The sequence below is a fragment of the Dermacentor albipictus genome, chromosome 8 (genome assembly GCF_038994185.2).
Source record: "Dermacentor albipictus isolate Rhodes 1998 colony chromosome 8, USDA_Dalb.pri_finalv2, whole genome shotgun sequence".
Lineage (NCBI taxonomy): Eukaryota > Metazoa > Arthropoda > Arachnida > Ixodida > Ixodidae > Dermacentor > Dermacentor albipictus.
In genome coordinates, this window is record NC_091828.1 from 27,781,845 (window position 1) to 27,802,492 (window position 20,648).

Consider the following 20,648-nt stretch of genomic DNA (forward strand, 5'->3'; position numbering starts at 1 on the left):
ATATATTTAGTTTAGTTCACTTTAGGCCCAGATAAACAGCAGTAAACGAAGACACAAGAACTTCTAAACCCAAACACGAAGATCAGACAAATTCATGTATTACTCATCATTCCCATGGTGGTCAAACGATTACAGCGCCATAGATCCCTCCAGTAATTGTAGGAAACTCTATGGTCCTAATGAGCGCACTAAATATACCTTTCAGTATGTTCGAGCTATAACTTGTACTTTATCACAGAATATACCGCAGCCTGCGCCTCCCCGCACTGCGAGGGCGCTTTTAACTTACCTAAGATACCGGTCTCAGGGAGATACTGTAATTATGCATGTTCTTTGATGTGTGTGAGTTATGCGTGTGTCGCATGACCTGTGCGTATAAGTTTGTTTACCACTGAAATAACCTGGACTAGCAGGTTGGGCGTGCTAGCGATCAAACCTCTTCAGTTTTCATGAAAGAGCTGGAAACGTAACGGGCAACGTCGGTGATCAGGCGCGGCCGGTAATACCTTTCCTGTATCCTCGATAGCGTCCGGGAGAATCCGAGGTGCCCAGCGGTCGGATCGTCGAGTAGGACGTGCAGTACTTGTGGACGCAGCGCTGACTGAACAACAAGAGGGTAGTTGGCGCGGACTGGTGAGAAGTTCTTCACTAGTATGTTGTTTTGAAGCAAGAACGAAGATAATCCTCGCTTAAATGCCCTAGGGACAACGTCGGTGTGCCCTTCCAAATACACGACGAGGCCTCTTAGTTCCGTGTCTGCTCGTTGCAGTACAGCGAAGTCTTCCGCGCGTATTATTCCAAAAAAGCCTTTGTCATCCTCGTCCTCTAGCGGCGGCGGGTCAGTGGGGGCGCTTGACAGGCAATCGGCATCGGAGCGTTTTCGTCTGGACGTGTAGGTTACAGTGATGTCGTATTCTTCTAGTCTGAGGCTCCACCGCGCCAGTCGTCCTGAAGGAGCCTTTAAATTCGCTAGCCAACGCAACGCGTGATGGTCGCTGATGACTTTGAATGGCCTGCCATATAGGTAAGGGCGAAATTTCGTTGTAGCCCAAACGATGGCGAGGCATTCCTTTTCGGTCGTAGAATAATTGCCTTCCGCTTTTGACAGCGACCGGCTAGCGTAAGCGATCACCTGGGTGAACATGTGCCCACAAAAACAGGCTGCACTTAAAGAACGGCGACAGCGGCGAACACAGTCGGCGATCGTCAAAATCTGAACAGCGGGTCAAGCGCGTCGGCTTTCGTACATCAGTCGTCGAACGTTCCCGAGTAATCACTGGAACCTGCGTGTGTGCCACAAAGTTCTACATTAATTGCGTCGCGCATACATGCAATCAGATTACACAAGGTTCAGTCACAGACAGGGGATGGAAGCATCGATAACATTCCAGAAATTCTGATACATGCACGCGCGTCCCGCGCTGTGCGATAACATTTGTTTGGTGGTGATACGTGGTCGCCCGATAAAGATAAACAAGTACACGTGTCTATATATATTATATATGTATTCCCACGTGTACTTGTTTGTCTTTCAGTGCAGAACGCACCTGCATGTGTATCAGAAGTTCTTCGAGTGGTATCGATGGTTCTATCCGTTGTCACCGAGCCTTCTGTAATCTTATTGTATGCGCGGCGCGAATTGTATAGTAATAGGCGTGGCACCAGCGATAATTCTGGAATCTTCGATGGCTCATGTACAAAAGCCGACGCGCTTGATATATATATATCAAGAGCCTGGTTACCCCCACTGCAGGGCAAAGGCATCTCCTATACTTCTCCAACTACCCCGGTCACGTAATAATTGTGGCCATGTTGTCCCTGCAAACTTCTTAATCACACCCGCCAACCTAACTTTCTGCCGCCCCCTGCTACGCTTCCCTTCCCTTGGAATCCAGTCCGTAACCCTTAATGACCATCGGTTATCTTCCCTCTTCATTACATGTCCTGCCCGTGCTCAATTCTTTTTCTTGATTTAACTAAGATGTCATTGACTCGCGTTTGTTCCCTCACCTAACCTGCTCTTTTCTAACCCCTTAGCGTTACACCTATCATTCTTCTTTCCATAGCTCGTTGCGTCGTCCTCAACTTAAGTAGAACCCTTTTCGTAAGCCTCCCGGTTTCTCCCCGCACGTGAGTACTGGTAAGACACAGCTATTATACACTTTTCTCTTGAGAGATAATGGCAACCTGCTGTTCATGATCTGGGAATGCCTGCCAAACGCACCCCAGCCCATTCTTATTCTTCTGATTATTTCAATCTCATGATCCGAATCCGCAGTCACTACCTGCCCTAAGTAGATGTATTCCCTTACCACTTCCGGTGCCTCGCTACCTATCGTAAACCGCTATTCTCTTCCAAGCCTGTTAAACATTACTTTAGTTTTCTGCAGATTAATTTTTAGACCCACCCTTCTGCTTTGCCTCTCCAGGTCAGTGAGCATGCATTGCAATTGGTCCCCTGAGTTACTAAGCAAGGCAATATCATCAGCGAATCGCAAGTTACTAAGGTATTCTCCATTAACTCTTATCCCCGATTCTTCCCAATCCAGGTCTCTGAATACCTCCTGTAAACACGCTGTGAATAGCATTGGAGAGATCGTATCTCCCTGCCTGACGCCTTTCTTTACTGGGATTTTGTTGCTTTCTTTATGGAGGACTACGGTGGCTGTGGAGCCGCTAGAGATATTTTTCAGTACTTTTCGTGACAGCTCGTCTACACCCTGATTCCGTAATGCCTCAATAACTGCTGAGGTTTCGACTGAATCAGACGCTTTCTCGTAATCAATGAAAGCTATATACAAGGGATGATTATATTCCGCACATTTCTTTATAACCTGATTGATAGTGTGAATATGGTCTGTTGTTGAGTAGCCTTTGCGGAATCCTTCCTGGTCCTTTGGTTTACAGAAGTCTAAGGTGTTCCTGATTCTATTTGCGATTACCTTAGTAAATACTTTGTAGCAACGGACAGTAAGCTGATCGGTCTATAATTTTTCAAGTCTTTCTTATGGATTAGGATTATGTTTGCGTTCTTGCAAGATTCCGGTACGCTCGAAGTCATGAGGCATTGCGTATACAGAGTGGCCAGTTCTCTAGAACAATCTGCCCACCATCCTTCAACAAATCTGCTGTTACCTGATCCTCCCCGGCAGCCTTCCCCTTTGCATAGCTCCCAAGGCTTTCTTTACTTCTTCCGGTGTTACTTGTGGGAATGGATCAACGAATGTGTGGTTTTTATTGGCGCAAGGGCCAGGTATGGCCAAAGAGCGCCATGCAAGTGTTAGTGATTTCGAAGTGGAGTGATGGGTTCTATGAAGTTGATGTGCCGTGGCTGTAAATGAGCCTAAAATATAGTCACTGTAAAGTGCGTAAAATGTACTTGTAATACAATTATAGCGATGAGAAATGACGTGTACTATGAGCATTAAGGTGCATTGCAAAATAATGATACGATATAGAAATGCATGTTTCTAAAATCCACTAGAGCACCATGGCCTCGTTAGAGCCCTTGAGACACAAGAGTCTGGAGGCATGTGCTATATAAAACGACTATCACAGCGGCACCCTCTGGAAAGAAGATGCGCTACGAATTTATTGGGCTCATAACATGTAGGACGACCTCATTAAAAAAATTGAGGACTACTTTGGTGTTGAAAAATGGTTCCTTGCCAAGAAACATAGCTGGATGAAGAGGTACGCAATAACGATACGCAAGAGGAAAATGTTTCTTTCAGATTCGGCTTTGTGACACTCGATGAGGTCGTGGAGGACGGTCAGCCCCTCACCACATTGACCACAGGTTGGCAGTTCTTTTCCAGTAAACAGAGAATTGCGTGTACCAAATGTGTGCCCTATTCTGAGGTGGCAGAATAGGACATCTGTTCGCCGTGATTTTGTTGGGGAGGGCCAAAAACCTAACTGTGGCTTTATAACGTGCAGTTTATTGTTTATTTCTACGTTCCACATGCGTTGCCAATGTTGTCGCAGTTCCTTACGCAAGAAAGGCTTCAGATCTGTGACAGGGACAGCAGCTGTAGGAAAAGTGTTTAGAGATGTGAGTGATGTGGCCATTTTATCAGCCAGTACATTACCCTCGATACCTCTATGGTCAGGTACCCAGCATACTACTACGTGTCTATGTGATACATAAATATTGCATAAGAGCGAGTAAAGTTCAATAAAAACAGCATTTGTATGCTTTTGTGAGGAAATTAACGCTTTTAGAAGACTTAACGAGTCTGTAAATTCTATTGCTCTGTCGAGTTTTAATTTATTTATATGTTTTACTGCAGACAGTACAGCATAGGCTTCTGTAGCGAAGATACTTTGTTAAAGGGTTGAACACGTCAGATTCAGAAAATGAGGAACCAACTGCAGCAAAAGATACGCCAGAATTGGATTTTGACGCGTCTGTGTAGAATTCGCTGCAGGAGTACTTCGATTGAAGTTCACGGAAATGCATAGCAATTTCAACCTCAGGAGCGTGCTTTGTGACCTCTACAAAGGATATGTCACATTATCACCTGCCACTCCCAGGGTGGTAATAGCTTAGCTGGATGCATTAGGCGATGTTCGAGAACTGGGACATCCATTACCGCGCTATGTTCTCTTGCACGCAGTGAGAAAGGAAGTCTCATAGAGGGTCTATTGCGAAAAAGTGTTTCACACGTCAAGTCATTAGCAGTTGTGAAACACGGATGTTCCTTATTTGCGCGAACTTTAAGGAAATAGTTAAAGCTGGTGTACGTTCGCTGAAAATGGAGTGACCACTGATCTGACTCGACAGATAGACTCAACAGGGCTTGTTCTAAATGCGCCAGTGGCAAGGCGGATACCGAGATGGTGAACGGGGTCTAACATGTTTAGCGCACCCGGGGCGGCAAAGTGATAAACCACGGCACCGTAGTCGAGTGGTGATTGAACTAGGCTGCTGTAAATATTCAATAAACACTGTGTGTCGCTAGCCCACGTTGTGTGGGATAGCATTTTAAGTAAATTCATTGTTTTTGGACAATTTGCTTTAAGACATTTTATATGTGGGATGAAAGTAAGCCTCGAGTCAAGTATTCTACCTAGGAATTTGTGTTCATTGTTCACAGGTATTTGTTGTCCGCCCATTTCTACGCAAGGATCTGGGACCAGACCTCTCTTTCTTGTGAAGAGGACACAAGAACTTTTGTGGGGGTTGATTTTAAATCCATTTTGGTCTGCCCACTTGGACACCTTGTTTAAGCCCTGCTGTACCTGTCTTCCGCACACTGTAAGGTTGCAGGATTTGAAACCTATCTGATATCGTCTACGTAGACGGAATAAAAAATGGCTGGTGGCAGTGAAGGATGAAGTGTGTTCATTTTAACGATAAAGAGAGTGCAACTGGGTACTCCTCCCTGGGGTACACCTGTTTCTTGCATAAAAGGTCGCTACAATACGTTGCCGATTTTCACGCGGAAGATACGTTTCGACAAATAGCTTTCAATTATGTTCAGCAGATTTACACGGATGCCCATTCCCGACAAGTCTCGCAAGATCCCGTAACGCCACGCATGTTGTATCATATGCCTTCTCCATATCGAGGAATATCGAGAGGAAATACTGTTTGTGTACAAAGGCATCGCGGATATATCCTTCAATTTTAAAAGCACTTCTTGTTGGGCTAGTTGGTGGCTGTTCATTACAAAATATGAAGACGCCAGAAAAACAGACACACACAAGAGAAGAGAACGGGACCTGTCCCGTTCTCTTTTCTTGTGTGTGTCTGTTTATTTGGCGTCTTCATATTTTATAATATCCTTCAATGCGCACAAGATGACCGGTTGTCGACCACCCTTGTCGGAAGCCACACTGATAGGGATCGACCATATTGTTGAGTTCAAGGAAATGTATAAGTCTGTGATTAATCATTTTTTTTTCAAAAAGCTTACACAGACAATTTCTTAGAGCTATCGGACGATAACTTGTCACCAAGGAAGGGTCTTTTCCCAGCTTCAGAACAGGAACTACGATCGCTTCCTTCCATGTGGATGGGAGGTATCCCACAGCCCAAATTATGTTAAAAAGTGCGAGTAGTGTTACTTGTGTGTCAGTATGTAAGTTTCTGATCATGTCATACATGACCCTGTCAGGTCCCGGTGCAGAGCTTTTGCATGTGTTCAAAGCGGCTCTCAGCTCGGAAATACTAAAAGGCCGGTTATACGGTTCAATCTGTCTGCATTTTCGTGTGATTGGCTTTCGTTCCTCTATTTCTCTATGTTTAAGGAAAGATTCGGCATAGTGAATTGAGCTCGACACACGCTCAAAGTGCTCCCCGAGGGTGTCTGCCTGCTCTTCTAAGGTATTTACTTGATAGTTCACCAAAGGCAACGGATTTATTTGCTGCCCATTTAGCTTTCTTACGCCATTCCAAACTTTTTGCCTCCTGTGTGTAAGAACTGATACCTGATAGGAACCTCATCCAGCTTTCTCTTTTCGCCTGACGCCATATGCGCCTCCCCTGTGACTTTATTTGTTTAAATTCAATAAAAATTTTTTGCATTCGGCGACCTGCGCAACATTCCCCATGCCTTATTCTGCCTCTTTCGCGCATTTATACAGTCATCATTCCACCAGGGAACACGTCTTTTAAGCGAACCACTACTTGTTCGCGGGATAAACTTTTCAGCAGCATCAATAATAAAAGCAGTAACATATGCGACAGCTTCATCTATACTAAAATTGTTTATAAAATCGAGTGGTAAATGAGTAAATTCTTTAACATGCTCCCAGTCAGCCGATGCTGATTTCCAGATGGGAAACCGGGGAGGGTTGTCATGTTGCGTTATTGATATTAAAGTTATTGGGAAGTGGTCACTTCCAAAAGGATTCTTGATCACATTCCATTCAAGATGAGGCAGAAGGGAAGCAGAGCCTATTGCTAGGTCTATGGATGAATATGAATTGTGTTGAAGGCTGTAATATGTTGGTTCCTTCTTATTAAATAGGCAGGCATTAGAGGTCAGGATAAAATTTTCAATAAGTCGGCCTCTTGCGTCGCAACGCGCGTCTCCCCACAACGTGTTGTGGGCGTTAAAATTACCTACAAGTATGTAGGGTTCCGGCAGCTGACTTATGTTATAGAAATCGGTTTTTTGGAGATGATAGCTTGGAGGTATATAAATGGAGCAGACGATTACCAACTTCTTGAAAATAATCCCTCTAATTGACACTGCCTCGAGGGGTGTCTAATGCCACCTGGCGACAAGCTACGGATTTGTCTGCAAGGATTGCTACACCGCCGGAGGCATTAGCCTCCTCACGGTCTTTGTGGAAGATGGTGTAGTTTCTAAGAAAATTTGTATTGGTAGGTTTGAGATGTGTCTCTTGAACACACAGCAGCTTCGGATTGTGTTTGTGTATTATTTCCATAATGTCGTCGAGGTTATGGAGAAGTCCTCTCACATTCCATTGTAGTATTTGTGCATCCATTATGCTATATGTGTTGGGTGCTGTGTGTTTAAGAGTGAGGTTAGCTCACGTGCCTTTTTCTGGCGCCGTGACGAGAGTTTTGTCTCTTTTGGAGCGATCGAGAGTGCCTCGCCGCTCTTAGGCGCTGGTGGCACCGTATTGCTGGTGGTTGTGTCCATCGCCTCTTGCGAGGCGCTGGACACGCGCTTTTCCGAGCGCTTTGTTTGGCGTAAAGGCCTCGACACGTTGGACGAGGCCTTTGGGGGCATCTGCCCGGAGGTAGATGGCCCCGTCTGCTCGGTTGGCGTAGCAGCACTAGCTGCATCCGCCGGGGGGGGGGGGGGGGGGAGGCGGATGGCGTCACTGCCGGCTCACTGGGTGTGGGTTGGACAGCCGCTGGAGACCGTTGTAGCGCGGCCCCATGACGCGCCACTTCGGCAAATGTGTTCTTGGGCTGGTAGGATACCCGCCTGCGTGCCTCCTTGAAACTTATATTTTCATTTACTTTTGTCGTCACAATTTCTTTTTTTTTCCCTTTTTTCCGGGTTGGGCACGACCGCGAGTATGCAGCGTGCTCCCCTTCACAGTTTACACAATGGAGAGAGCTTTCACAAGATTCCGAGGTGTGCTCATGAGCGCTGCGTTTCGCGCAGGTTAGAGGGCCTCGGCAGCTCTGTGAGAGACCGAAACGCTGGCATTTGAAGCAACGCAGGGGATTAGGAACATGTGGGCGAACACGGAGCTTGATATACCCGGCCTCGATGGACTCGGGCAGAACACTTGTGCCAAAAGTAAGTATCAGGTGTTTGGTCTATATTTCCTTATTATCACGCCTCATCTTAATTCGCTTAATGTTGATGACGTTCTGCTCACTGAAGCCCTCCAAGAGCTCAGCCTCAGTCAGCTCCAAGAAATCATCATCGGAGACTACGCCACGGGTGGTATTCATAGTACGATGCGGAGTTACTGTTACTATAGCGTCGCCAAATGATACTAGATTGGGTAGCTTTTCATAATGCTTCTGGTTGCGGAGCTCCAAGAGGAGATCACCGCTTGCCATTCTGGATGCTTTGTAACCTGTACCAAAAACTTGGGTAAGAGACTTTTACACGAGGAATGGTGAGATTGTTCGCACGGGTTTGTTTGGTGTTTCGGAGTGGACTGCATGGAAGCGAGGGAACGTTTCTTTTTGACGGGCAAAAAATTCTAAGACATCATCGGTGCGCCCCCTCTTCAGGGAGCGATCAGGTAGTGGGGGAAAGGAAGTAGCCATAGGAGATAGTAATTTCGGCAGTAACGCCAGCCACGCACCGTGGAGTCCTACAAGGGGACACAACAGGGACTGTAAAAAACAGGTCCTGTAAACGACAGCTGTACGTTATCACTATAACCAAATATGAGATAGCCTAGGTTGGTTATTCACACAAGGTTAACCCTTGCTGCCTGGAAAAATTGAAAGTAAGCGAAAGCTAGGAGAAGACAGGAAAGAAGAAAAGTGAGAGAAAGACGAAGGCTGGAGGGAGAGAGAGACAGGAAAACGCCACTACCGATTTCCCCCGGGTGGGTCAGTCCGGGGGTGCCGTCTACGTAAAGCCGAGGCCAAAGCAGTGTGTTGCCGCCGCCGAGGGGCCTTAAAGGTCCTAACATCCGGCATTGGCTCAACCCCCAGGATCCCCTTTTCCCCGGACACGGCTAAGCCGTGCACGGTTAGACGCGGGAGGGTCCAACCCTCGTGTGCTCGGGTACGTGGTGTCGCAACACACCAAACGCCTGCTTACGCAGACGCCCCTGCGGGGGTTACTTGTGGGATTTCAAATTCCTGTAGACTGTTCTCCCCAATTATCGTCGTAGGTGCCACTGGTACTGTATACCTCTATAGAACTCCTCAGCCACTTGAACTATCTCATCCATATTAGTAATGATATTGCCGGCTTTGTCTCTTAACGCATACATCTGATTCTTGCCTATTTCTAGTTTCTGCTTCACTGCTTTTAGGCTTCCTCCGTTCCTGAGAGCATGTTCAATTCTATCCATTTTTATACTTCCTTATGTCAGCTGCCTTACGCTTGTTTATTAACTTGGAAAGTTCTGCCAGTTCCATTGTAGCTGTAGGGTTAGAGGCTTTCATACATTGGCGTTTCTTGCTCAGATATTTCATCTCCTGCGATAGCTTACTGGCATCCTGTCTAACGGAGTTACCCCCGACTTCTATTGCACACTCCTTAATGATGACCATAAGATTGTCGTTCATATCTTTAACGCTTAAGTCCTCTTCGTGAGTTAAGGCTGAATACCTGTTCTGTAGCCTGATCAGGAAGTCCTCTATTTTCCCTCTTACCGCTAACTCATTGACCGGCTTTGGATGTACCAGTTTCTCCCGTTTCCTCCTCCAGTCTAGGCTAATTTGAGTTCTTACCACCCTATGGTCACTGCAGCGCACCTTGCCGAGCACGTCCACATATTGTATGATGCCAGGGTTTATTTCTAGTCTCGCCATTCAGGCTCCTCCACGTCCACTTTCGGCTAACCCGCTTGCGGAAGACGGTATTATTCTGTTCCTGCTATTCCTAGAGCCTATGCCATATTCCCCCACTCACTTGTCTCTAGCCTGCTTCTTGCCTACCCTGGCATTGAAGTCGCCCATCAGTATAGTGTATTTTGTTTTGACTTTACCCATCGCCAATGCCACGTCTTCATAGAAGTTTTCGACTTCCTGGTCATCATGACTGGATGAAGGGGCGGAGACCTGTACGACCTTCAATTTGTACATCTTATTAAGTTTTACAACAAGACCTGCCACCCTCTCGTTATTGCTTAGAGTTCCTGTATGTTACCAGCCATATCCGCATTAATCACCAATCCGACTCCTAGTTCTCGTCTCTCCGCTAAGCCCCGGTAGCACAGGACGTGCTCGCTTTTTAGCACTGTATATGCTTCTCTTGGCCTCCTAACTTCACTGAGCCCTATTATATTGCATTTACTGCCCTCTAGTTCCTCCAATAGCACGGCTACTTGCACACACACACACGCACACGCACACGCACACGCACACGCACATTGTAGTTGAAGTGTGCAAACGCAGTTGGGACAACTAAAAATTTTAATCAATGTGCGACAATGCGATACGAGAGTGCTAAGCGACGTAATTAGTTTATGGAATTTCTAGCTCATATGTAGATGGAATATCTTGATCTTGAATATCTTGAGCTTTAGGCACTTCGAGTCAGTCAGAAATTGTAGGATAAGGGAAACTTACCTAAGGCGCTGACTGATTTGATTTTTCCTACAACAAGTTCCGTCGACTCAAGCACTGGAATCCAACCATTTGGAAAAACTGGCGGAAGAGCCCCAGACAGCAGCCTCCGTGATTTTGGTTTATGTGGCTGAAAAAAGTATTACATATGTTTTATTGCTTCCGTGCATAATAAACAAATCATTTTTACACTCATTTGGCCGCTGACAAAGTGTCCTTTAGGTAATTATTCTGCGATATTTTGCTGAAGTTGAAGGTTTGTCTGCTTTCAAGGTCACAATGCAACGAGCCTATTCATACGTCATCACTTGTTTCTGTCATCTTTCCTGTCCATTCTTTTTTTTTAAGTACGTAGGATTACGGCCGGCATCAGCGACTATCTGAGGTATGTGTTCTTGCATATTTCTTGGACCTAACAAATTTAATAAAACAGATTTGTCATCTTTCTCACCTTTTTTGTGAGGCTACTCTTGGACATCATGATTTTCCAAAGGATAGCGCCGGCTGCTACGGCAACAACAAGCCCCAGACATTGATCGTAGACCGTGCATTGTATGCTAATCTCTGGCAAGTGAAGGCGAAGTTCCGTTCTTTCACCGCTGACTGTTGCGTTCCTGAAAATTACGCATAAATTGCAATAAACCCATCAAAATAGCAGCAGCCTCGAAATCTTCTAGTTCATACATTCCTACGAACTGCAGCGAATCTTTGCTTTTGGCGCCAACATCAGAAGAAATAGCACTCATCGTAGTACGTACTGAAAGACACTTGTTCGTCCGGTTACGACAAAATCAGCGTGCTACCTATCAAAGCAGCTATCTGTTATATCTCCGGTACCACTAACTTAAATTTCTGACAGAATGCTGGTGACTGTCACGTTCCCTGACCCACGAGGTAATCGTATTTAAAGGCGGTAGTAAAAATGGCCTCAATAATTGTCGACCAATATCGGTATTGCCGCTTAAAAAAAAAAACGCAGAACGTGTTATTTTTACAAACGATTGTATCAATTCATAAAAGTTAAATATATTATCTCTGAGCACCAGTTTGGCCTTTAGTCTGAAAAATCGGTGGAACCTGCACTACTGCAGATAAAAGAAAACGTATTTAGTAACTTTGAACAGCGACTTTTTCAGTGGGAATTTTTCTTGATTCCCGAAAAGCCAATGATTTGATCAAACATCAAATCTTGTTTCAAAAGTTAACGACATATGCTATCTGTGTGTTGGCGCTTGCACTAATAGAGAACTACCTTAAAGGTAGAATGCAATGCGCACAGCTTCATGAATTTCAGTCAGGTTTGGGCGATATAAACTTTGGGGTCCCACAGGGATCAATTCTGGGTCCTTTGCTTTTTCTTTTATACATTAATAATATCACTAATATTCCTTTAACTCCTGCCATTGCCATGTGCGTCATGTACTTTTCTGGTGAGACCTTAACACATTAGAGCAGATGCCTAATGTAAATGAGATTAACTTAAATATACACGAAACACAGCACATATTATTTCGTCCGAAAAATACTTCGCTCTTTCATGACACAAAATAGAGCATCGACAATTCTGTAATACCACCCGTAGACTCTTGTGGATTTCTGGGAGTCTTTTCTAGGTTTGACCTCAGTTGGTCTGAACTTAATATATTGGTGCTAAGTTATCCAGATCTTTTGGTGTGTTATTCAGTCAAATAATTTTTTGCCGTTACGTGTTAGGAAACAACTTTATTTTTATTTATCCACTCTCACGTAACATGCCGTCACCTACTCTAGGGAACGTGCAGCATTATAGATTCTTACAGTCTTTCTTCTCCAAACAAAGAAGCTTAAATTGGTTTCTTCTCATCCGTCCTCATCGACAAATTCATTGTACGAAACCCTAAACATATTACCATCTTCACAGTTGTATAAGTTTTGCTTAGCCACAATGACTTTTCCGTGAAGTTAAACACAATTATGCCGCCTTTTCAAATAAATATTTCAACAGAGATGTGGTATACAACCTACACACTATTTCACTAACGGGGTCAAGACCAAGTACTAACTATGGTACTAAAACTATAGAGACTCAAATAATTTTGCAGCGTAATGCATACCCACCCTTAATCAAACTCGCAAATGAAAACGCATCTATGCCTCGTTTTCTTTTTTTTAAAGCAACTTCTCCTGCCTCGCTTTAACCTACAATAGCTTTTCCATGACGTCTCATACAATGCTCAGAAATACCTCTGTGATTCATACTGAATGGCTAAATTTCACGTATTACTCCTCTGTGGAATGCTTGTCCAATTATTGATACATGCACTGTTTGAGATTGTATAATCTTTTTCACTAACAATCGTGTTCCAGTGTTTTTATGTTCATTCTTGTTTGCATACCCGTGCAATGAGTACTGTAATTATTGTATCCATCATGTTTGTAATGATTTTGTTCCAGCTGTCAGACACGCAAGTCCGAGGTGAAGGCCTTGTCAGGAGACATAGGAGTCTCCTTTTACCTTACCTCGTGGCCATATTTCACATTGTCCGGTAATGTCTGAAATAAATTGAAAACTGAAAAGACAAATCGAAAGTATTTCGTTTCCACGGACGCCTCATTACATCGGAGAGCATGAAAATAATGTTGCAAGAACTGCCGCATGCTTCCCGCAAAAACACGTTCGGTAGTTTGTTCGCGCTGACACGGAGGCAATTAAGAGTGAACGTTGCTATTCCGCGCCAAACAAATGCTTTCCTTCTGCATGTGCCACGCCGAATATGTCACTCATTCTATGATTAACACTTCCTCTTGTCAGATATTTCAAGTTCATGTTACTGAGGGGGCGTTTGCAACTCAATGGGAGTAATAAATTATTGTTAACCAGAGTATGATATCAAATTAGCAGCAATTAAGTTGGCTTACTGATTCGATTTACCTATTGATTTAGATGTTAAATTTATTATTTTAGAAATCTATCTATTCTGTACCAATTACCAATGTTTAGAATGAAGCGTGAATTACTGCACCCATACTTCAAGCGGCGTTTCCTCTGAAATACTTCAATTGCTTATAGCTTCTTTTATAATTAATTGTCTCTAATAAATTGTTTCAGCCTCCTAGCACAGTTGTTTTATTTTATTTAGTTGCCGAACGCTTCCGTGATGCAAAGCCCAGCTTCAGAAGTGCACGACGACATTCTGGTATAAAAGAATACTCAAATTCAAGTCGACGTTCCTTTACTGCATATAGCAGTTGTGAGCTACAGGGAATAGTCAGAATGTGTCCTTCCGTTCGCAAGAATTCAAAGCTATTCTTGTGCAACATAAAAAAAATGATAACGTAGTGGTGTCGGGAATCGAACCAGTGTTTATGCGACTTAAGCCGAGCACTCGACTGCTACTCCAAATCCCCCACCTGCTGTTATCAACCGTTAAATGCTGTGGAATATGGCTGAACGTCTTCGTTTCCGACTGACCAGATTCCACGGGCTACGTAAAAGGATTCGCAGTATTCCTAAAAGTAGACAGGAATGATCTGCGTCGATTTTTCTGGCAGCATCCTGGCGCCTTCATTCGACGCACTTGTCTACAGTCGTACGCTGTCGAACTTTTTCTATAGTCAATACTTCCTTTTTTTTTTCTAGCCAAATGCCACTCGCGAAAAAACGCTAGCGGTAGTCAAGTGATCCTTCTTGAGTACAATACAAGTTTTTTTGAAAGGCTGGCCACGTGATCGCCATCTCGAGTTTCACCGTTATCAAATCCTTTCATGCGAAAAAGAGACAAAGATAAAGCAAGTAACGGCTTTGATGCAAGCCGTAGATGTCGGCCCTGCCAATAGCTTGACACGCTACTTCATAAATTAAGAAGATGACAAATTCTCGCGCATAGAACATCTTGGCAACTTACCCTAAAAAGGCAAGCGATTGCGCACCAGCACTTTCCCACGACGACGAGTTCCTCTCCATGGCCACCGCTGCAGGCTCACTGCGAAGCACCCGGACTTCAGTGAGTGGACTAGCCACGCTCACCAGCGCCTGTCCTGTTTATATCTATGGTTTCCGCCACAAATCGTCACTGAAACGTGGGCACCCCCTCCCTCTCTTCTTCGGCTGTTCTTTGCCCTACCGCGCCGCAAAAACGAAAACAGCGCTAGTATTTGAAACGGTGGTCGCCACAGCGGTGCCCTCGAGTCAAATGGAAGGAAGAGTGGCTTCCCCCTCCTCACCAGCATTTAGCCTTTCCGCAGTGATAAGAGAGTACCAAACACAGATGTTCGCGGTTGGTTCTCCAGTGGGAGCAATCGAAGAAAGTCATCGGCCCAGCCACATAAAGAAACGGATAAGCGAAAAGCACATGTGTTTTTATACGTTTCAGAGAAAAACAGCGCGCGAAATATCCGGCCTGATTTTCTGACAGCCGTATTTGATCAGGGACCATTTGGCCGACTTTTCCACTAACCACCATAGACAAGACAACGATTCCCCCACTGTCTTGTACACACGCTTTAAAAGAGGGAGGTGAGAAGAAAAAAATACGGCTGTTGGATCCGCTGCACTCAGCTAATTTCTGAGAGCCGGAGGAAGCACCACCAAAAGCAGTCTCTTCTTTTAAAGACATGAGGGCAGGGTCGTGGAGTTTTGAAAGCGCTTTCTCGCACCATGAGCGTATCTGTTTTCCTGTGCCGGTGGCATCTTTCCCAGAAGCGGCTCACGTCCACGCTATGAGCCAGAGCTGGGCGCCGTATTCGTTACAGGAAACATACCCCCGCCATCCTCTCCCCCCCCCCCCCCCCTTTATTTTCGTTTTCGTGCACGACCGTCCACATTCAGTGGAATAAAGAGGAGGAAACGAAGAGGGTGCAGGACCGCTATAAAAATGTACACGGTCCGGAAATTTTTAAGTGAAAATATCAAAATTTTCTCACAAGAACTTTGGAAACGTTGAGAATAACACTTGAAGTTATGGTAACAATGAACAAAGCATTTTAAGCCATAATTTTTTTTGTGAAACACATTCAGCGGGGCCACTGATGATCATAACGTTCCGCGAAACGAGATAATTAGGATATTTTCGTTATGTTTATAACATTTTTTCCAGCGCTTTTCGCACCATTATGTGTTCTCATCTGTCCAAAATGACCACAGGTATGAGCACTGAAGGGTAATTAGCTAAGATATCTTGGTTTTTAAGCATCAAATGCTTTTTGCTCCCGTAATCGGCGACCTTCAAGAGACCTTGAGCCAAAAGCCGGAGCCGTTATCCAGGCACTCAAATGAGAACATCCGGGCAAGTTGCGAGAAGAAAACTAGATCATCGGGCCAACCAGACAAGACAGCATCACAGGCGCTAGAGACTTCCCAAACAAGTTACAAAAAACATATTGCCTTCGAGTTCTTCCAAAGGTTTGTTCACAATGACAATAAAGCTGTAACTTCTAGTACGCTGAACTTTTATTTGTCATTAACGATAGCGACGTTAAAAAGGCCATACACTATATCGTCACCTTTTGGCGCTGAGACAGTTGCCTGTGTTCTTTTCAACGCCAGCGGTCCGTGAGGTACGCGGCGTGTCCGGCGCGCCGGCATCGCCGGTAGCGTCCGGCGCACCGCGGATGGCTGCTTGACCGAGACGACACTTGCAATGAGGTTCTGTCTGTGACACAAAACTGCTGCGTCCATACGGGCCAGTGCACAGTATGGTGTCGTGCGCTGTGGCGAGGTGGGGTGTGCCGTTGCGAACATGCACCACGCCCCTTTTGATACTGCGGCTACTATCACCTCCAATATGCTTTGCCGGTAGCCATTTCCTGCTTACATCTGTTCTGGATTAGGGGAGGCCGGACCAGTACATTTAGCTTTAGAATAAATGCTGTAGTATATCCTTTGTGATTCTCGTCATAAAAGAGTACAACGCCAAAGCATATATGCCAAGGTATGCGTTTCTTAACGAGGAGTCTCAAAATCTATGCATTATTTAATTTGAAACTGTTTTGTTGCCAGTGTACGTGGTTAAGCGCTGTGGTTAGTGCGTGCTTGAGTGATCCTTCGCCGGCCATAGTTTGAGAGAGAATATGGAATAAGCCATGGCTGTTGGTTGCGGTATAGATACACGTGTCTGGAATCTCGTCACTTCGCGTTGCAAAAAAAAAAAAAAATTGAATGGTCTAACTCTCATTTTGCTTGTGTTTCGTTTTCTCTGACCGATAACTTCGAGTTGTGTCGGTCAATTTTCATAATTCATTTTGTTCTGTGCTCTATGACTTGCCGAGAGTAAACCTACAGCAAACGGCGTTGCAGGGCCACTTTGATAGATTAAAGCAAATAAAAACTGCGGTGTGGGCGAGCAGGGCTCGGCCTTGGCGATCTAGGCAGTACTATTACGCTAAACATTGTTAGAATACGGTCATTCCACGCCAAATCAACCAACGTGTTTTTTTTTTTTCGGCGAAGCTGTTTATGCGGACCCTGTGCCGTCGTTGTCGAAGTTCGCTGAAACTATCCTCATAAGCAATGGCTCGAGCGTCGTCTTCCACAGGTGGCTCGTTGGCGCCCCTCGGCGTTATCACGCGAACGCACTCGTGCCGCTGCTCCCGCGTTCGTCGTCGTCTTCCACAGCTACCTGCGTTGCCGCTCGTCATTCAAGCGTAGAATTTCACTTCTACCTTCGAAGAACTCGCGGAAGCGCAGTTCAATGCACAGATCGCGAGGCTCCAGCAGACTGCCACCGGGCGCAAGCTCCTAAAAAGAATAGGGCATAACACAGACGGAATAGAGGATCGGGTAGCTAGCGTCCCAGACAGCGTTCGCCAGACACTGCAGATTAGCCCCCTACCGAGAAACATGGACCCGTATCTCTACGCCGCCAGAAGGCAGGCACGAGCAGATTACGTGGAACGAAACCTAGCCACACTAGAAAACACAGTAAACACAGACGCGGCCGTATACCCACGGGACGGCAACATTAGAATGTTTAGAGTCGCGGCAGTAGTGGTAGACCACACGGAGAACCAATTTGCTGCGCGACCCTGAGAAACTGCATGGTAACGGAGGGGGAAGGAGTCGCCGTAGCTATAGCGGCGGCTGAAGGCTACCGCAGGAACAAATCTCTGATAATTCTAAGAGACACCAAAGTAACATGCAGGAACTACATACAAGGCAGAGTTAGTAAGGAAGCACTGAGAATCCTCCTCGAAACAGAGCCTCCTAACAAAAAATTACCGACGATTACGTTACTTCCTAATGCGAAATTTGAGCGCAGCAAATAAGCTGTTTCACCTTTTCGATAGATTGAGGCAAAGAAATCGAGCAACACATGTATGCGCTATCACAGAATTTTTTTTTTATTTTTCACACGTATTCCTTTAACAAAGACTCCATTAACAGTTCTTGACAGTCATGAAGGAAGCTTTGTGGTCGGAGAAATAGACTGATATATGTTCGACTTGGTACACCAATGCTTGATTCTCAAAGACGAGATCTATACAAGTGCCTCGCGAGGTTGTCACAGCCGTGGGACGCGTTACGAGCGAGAGGAACGGGATGTTCTCCCGCATAAGTGTTAGGAAATTGCTGTTTGTCTTTATGTCAACATTAAAGTCCCCCACTACTAACATCGGTGTGGATCGATGGACGGTTAATGCGAGTTGCAGGAAGTGCACGACGTTTTTCGTGAGTGCGGTAGCGGACTCACGAAAGCGGTATCAGTCGGTCGCTGCTAGCGCTGGGGGGATGAAAGGGGGGCGGAGCTGGTTATGAGGCCGACGACAACGCGAAACCCAGGAACGGACGCCAAAGAGCCATTTGTGTAGCCAGCCCTCCTCCATAGTCTCTCCTCCTCCCTTCCATCATCCTCCCTCGCCCGGAGAGCCGACAGCGCGCATGCGCGGCGGCGGAGCAGCGGCGCATGCGCGGCGGCGGAGCGCGGCGGCGGAGGCGAGCTGGTTACGAGGCCGACGCCGACGACGACGACGCCGACGACGACGCGAAACCCAGGAACGGACGCCAAAGAGCTGCGCTCTAAAACATAAAACATAGGATCTTCTGGATACCAGCACACACCGGGATAGAGGGAAATTCAAGGGTCACGGACAGCCTATAGTTCGCGAACTCACGCACCGAGCAGGGCAGTCGGAAACCCTAGTGGCCCCCTCAACGGTAGAGCCGACGTATGCAGAAATACTTAACCACTACAGAGGAAGGAGACTTAAATACCCCCCACCCCACACATCGCTCACACAACATGAGGCAGTAAGCTGGCGAAGACTGCAAGCAGGTACGTTCTTCAACCTGCACACACTACACAAAATGTTCCCTACCCAGTACAGGGATACATGTCCGTGGTGCGAAACAACCCCCACGTTATACCACATCACGTAGGAATGCAAGCGTAATTTCGCATTCCATAAAGTAAATAACCCAAGTGCGGAACAATGGGAGCGTCTGCTCACCAGCAGCGAGCTCGCAGCCCAACGGGCAATTGTGCAGCACGCCTGCGAGGCAGCAAGACTCAGCGGTGCCCTGGAATAGGGGCGCCGGCCTTGTGAAGCGGCCAGGACTCAAAACATGAAGACACCGGCACACCGCCAATCTCTCTGAGAGATAGAGAAATAAAGTTTTTCCATTCCGTTCAATTCAATACGTCATTTCTAGTGGAGCGCATGAGTTTCAATGTTTTATTTTTAAGAATGCCGCACAAATGGAGGTAATAAACTAATGGAATGCAACCATTTTACTGGAAAAGCCGCCAAGCTTCTCGGAAGAACCAGCAAAGCTGAGTCAGCTCATGCAGATTGGAAAAGTAATGCGATCAGGGCTCTCTTTATTGCAATTCTTTTACTGTTTCTGAGCCGCTTTTCTCAGTTGTACACTATAGGAGTTCCATACAAAAAAGTATTTTTTCTTGTTTGCATAGGGATGGACTGAAGCAATAATGGATTACACACATGACAAATACACAAACTACAAGCAGTGGCGTTGTAACGGGGGCGGGAGCCGTGGGTTTCGGTTGCCAGGTGCCAGTTGGGGGGGGGGGGGGGTCATATGTTTGAAGGCCCCCCTCTTTCCGCCGGCTTGACTGGGCGTAAATGGTAAAGAATGCTCTGGTAACCAGCAGCCCGAGCTCGTGCACCCGATGTGTAGTGCCGCAGAACTGTCGTCTGCAGCCTTATCAGCATCCTACGTAGTCACTACACGAACGTGCGGGCTGAAAAAATTTGATTCGCCAAGTGGTCGCTAAACCACTCGCCTTTTAGCGGAACGTCTCTTGCGCGGTGCTCTCGTGCGGCGCGCTCGTGCTCGGAGCGGGCGTCGGTAAACATATAGTCCGGCGATGGGGCTCTTGGGTCCCTCTTCAGTTCAGTCCGCGCTATATCAAAATAGGATATCTTAAACAACTGGTTAAATAGCAGTCACAGAGAAAACATTACAATTCGGGGATTGCGGACCCAAGTCCCATTATGAACTCAAAAAAATTTTTTTCCTCTAAATAAAATCGTCTTGTGTGCTAGAGCCTGCAGTACTTTGGCACTGCGGGCGGCCCAGTATGGCAGTACCGAAAGAAATATGAAATAGTGCACTAGTGACGTCGATATCTCTATCCTCTACATTCGCTCTTAATAAAACGTACACCTTTTGTGACTTATCTTGTACACTTTTGCAATTATTTAACAATAACGCGCGACTGACGACCGCAAGGCGTGTCGATGGCTTTGTAGCGGCGAGGGCTGCAGGATTGCCAACTTTATGTGCGGTCGTGCATAACGAATTCTAGTTCGAATGTATTCAGCAGCGCTGTTCGGCTTTAGGGTATCACCTCACCGCTACAGGGCCACTGACATGCCGCGTGGTCGACACGCGCGCGTTGTTAAAAAATTGCATGGGTGTGACACGTGTACCTATGTTTATCGGGCGACCATGTTTCGCCGCCTAACAAATGTTATCGCACAGCGCGGGACGTGCCTGCATGTATCCGAAGTTTCT

The 20,648-nt window shown here is 46.0% G+C and overlaps 1 protein-coding gene across 2 annotated transcripts in view; it reads right to left on the reverse strand.

Annotated features, from left to right (window-relative positions):
• LOC135905242 (cholesterol 7-desaturase nvd-like) overlaps positions 1-20,648 on the reverse strand; it is a 52,861-nt gene that overhangs the window by 23,130 nt on the left and 9,083 nt on the right. For both annotated transcript variants that reach the window (XM_065436247.2, XM_065436246.2), the window contains 3 exons: positions 14,578-14,655; positions 11,145-11,307; positions 10,697-10,823 (listed from right to left, as the gene is read on the reverse strand). In XM_065436247.2, coding sequence (XP_065292319.1) covers positions 10,697-10,823; positions 11,145-11,307; positions 14,578-14,655 — 368 coding nt within the window. The remainder of the gene's footprint in view (positions 1-10,696; positions 10,824-11,144; positions 11,308-14,577; positions 14,656-20,648) is intronic.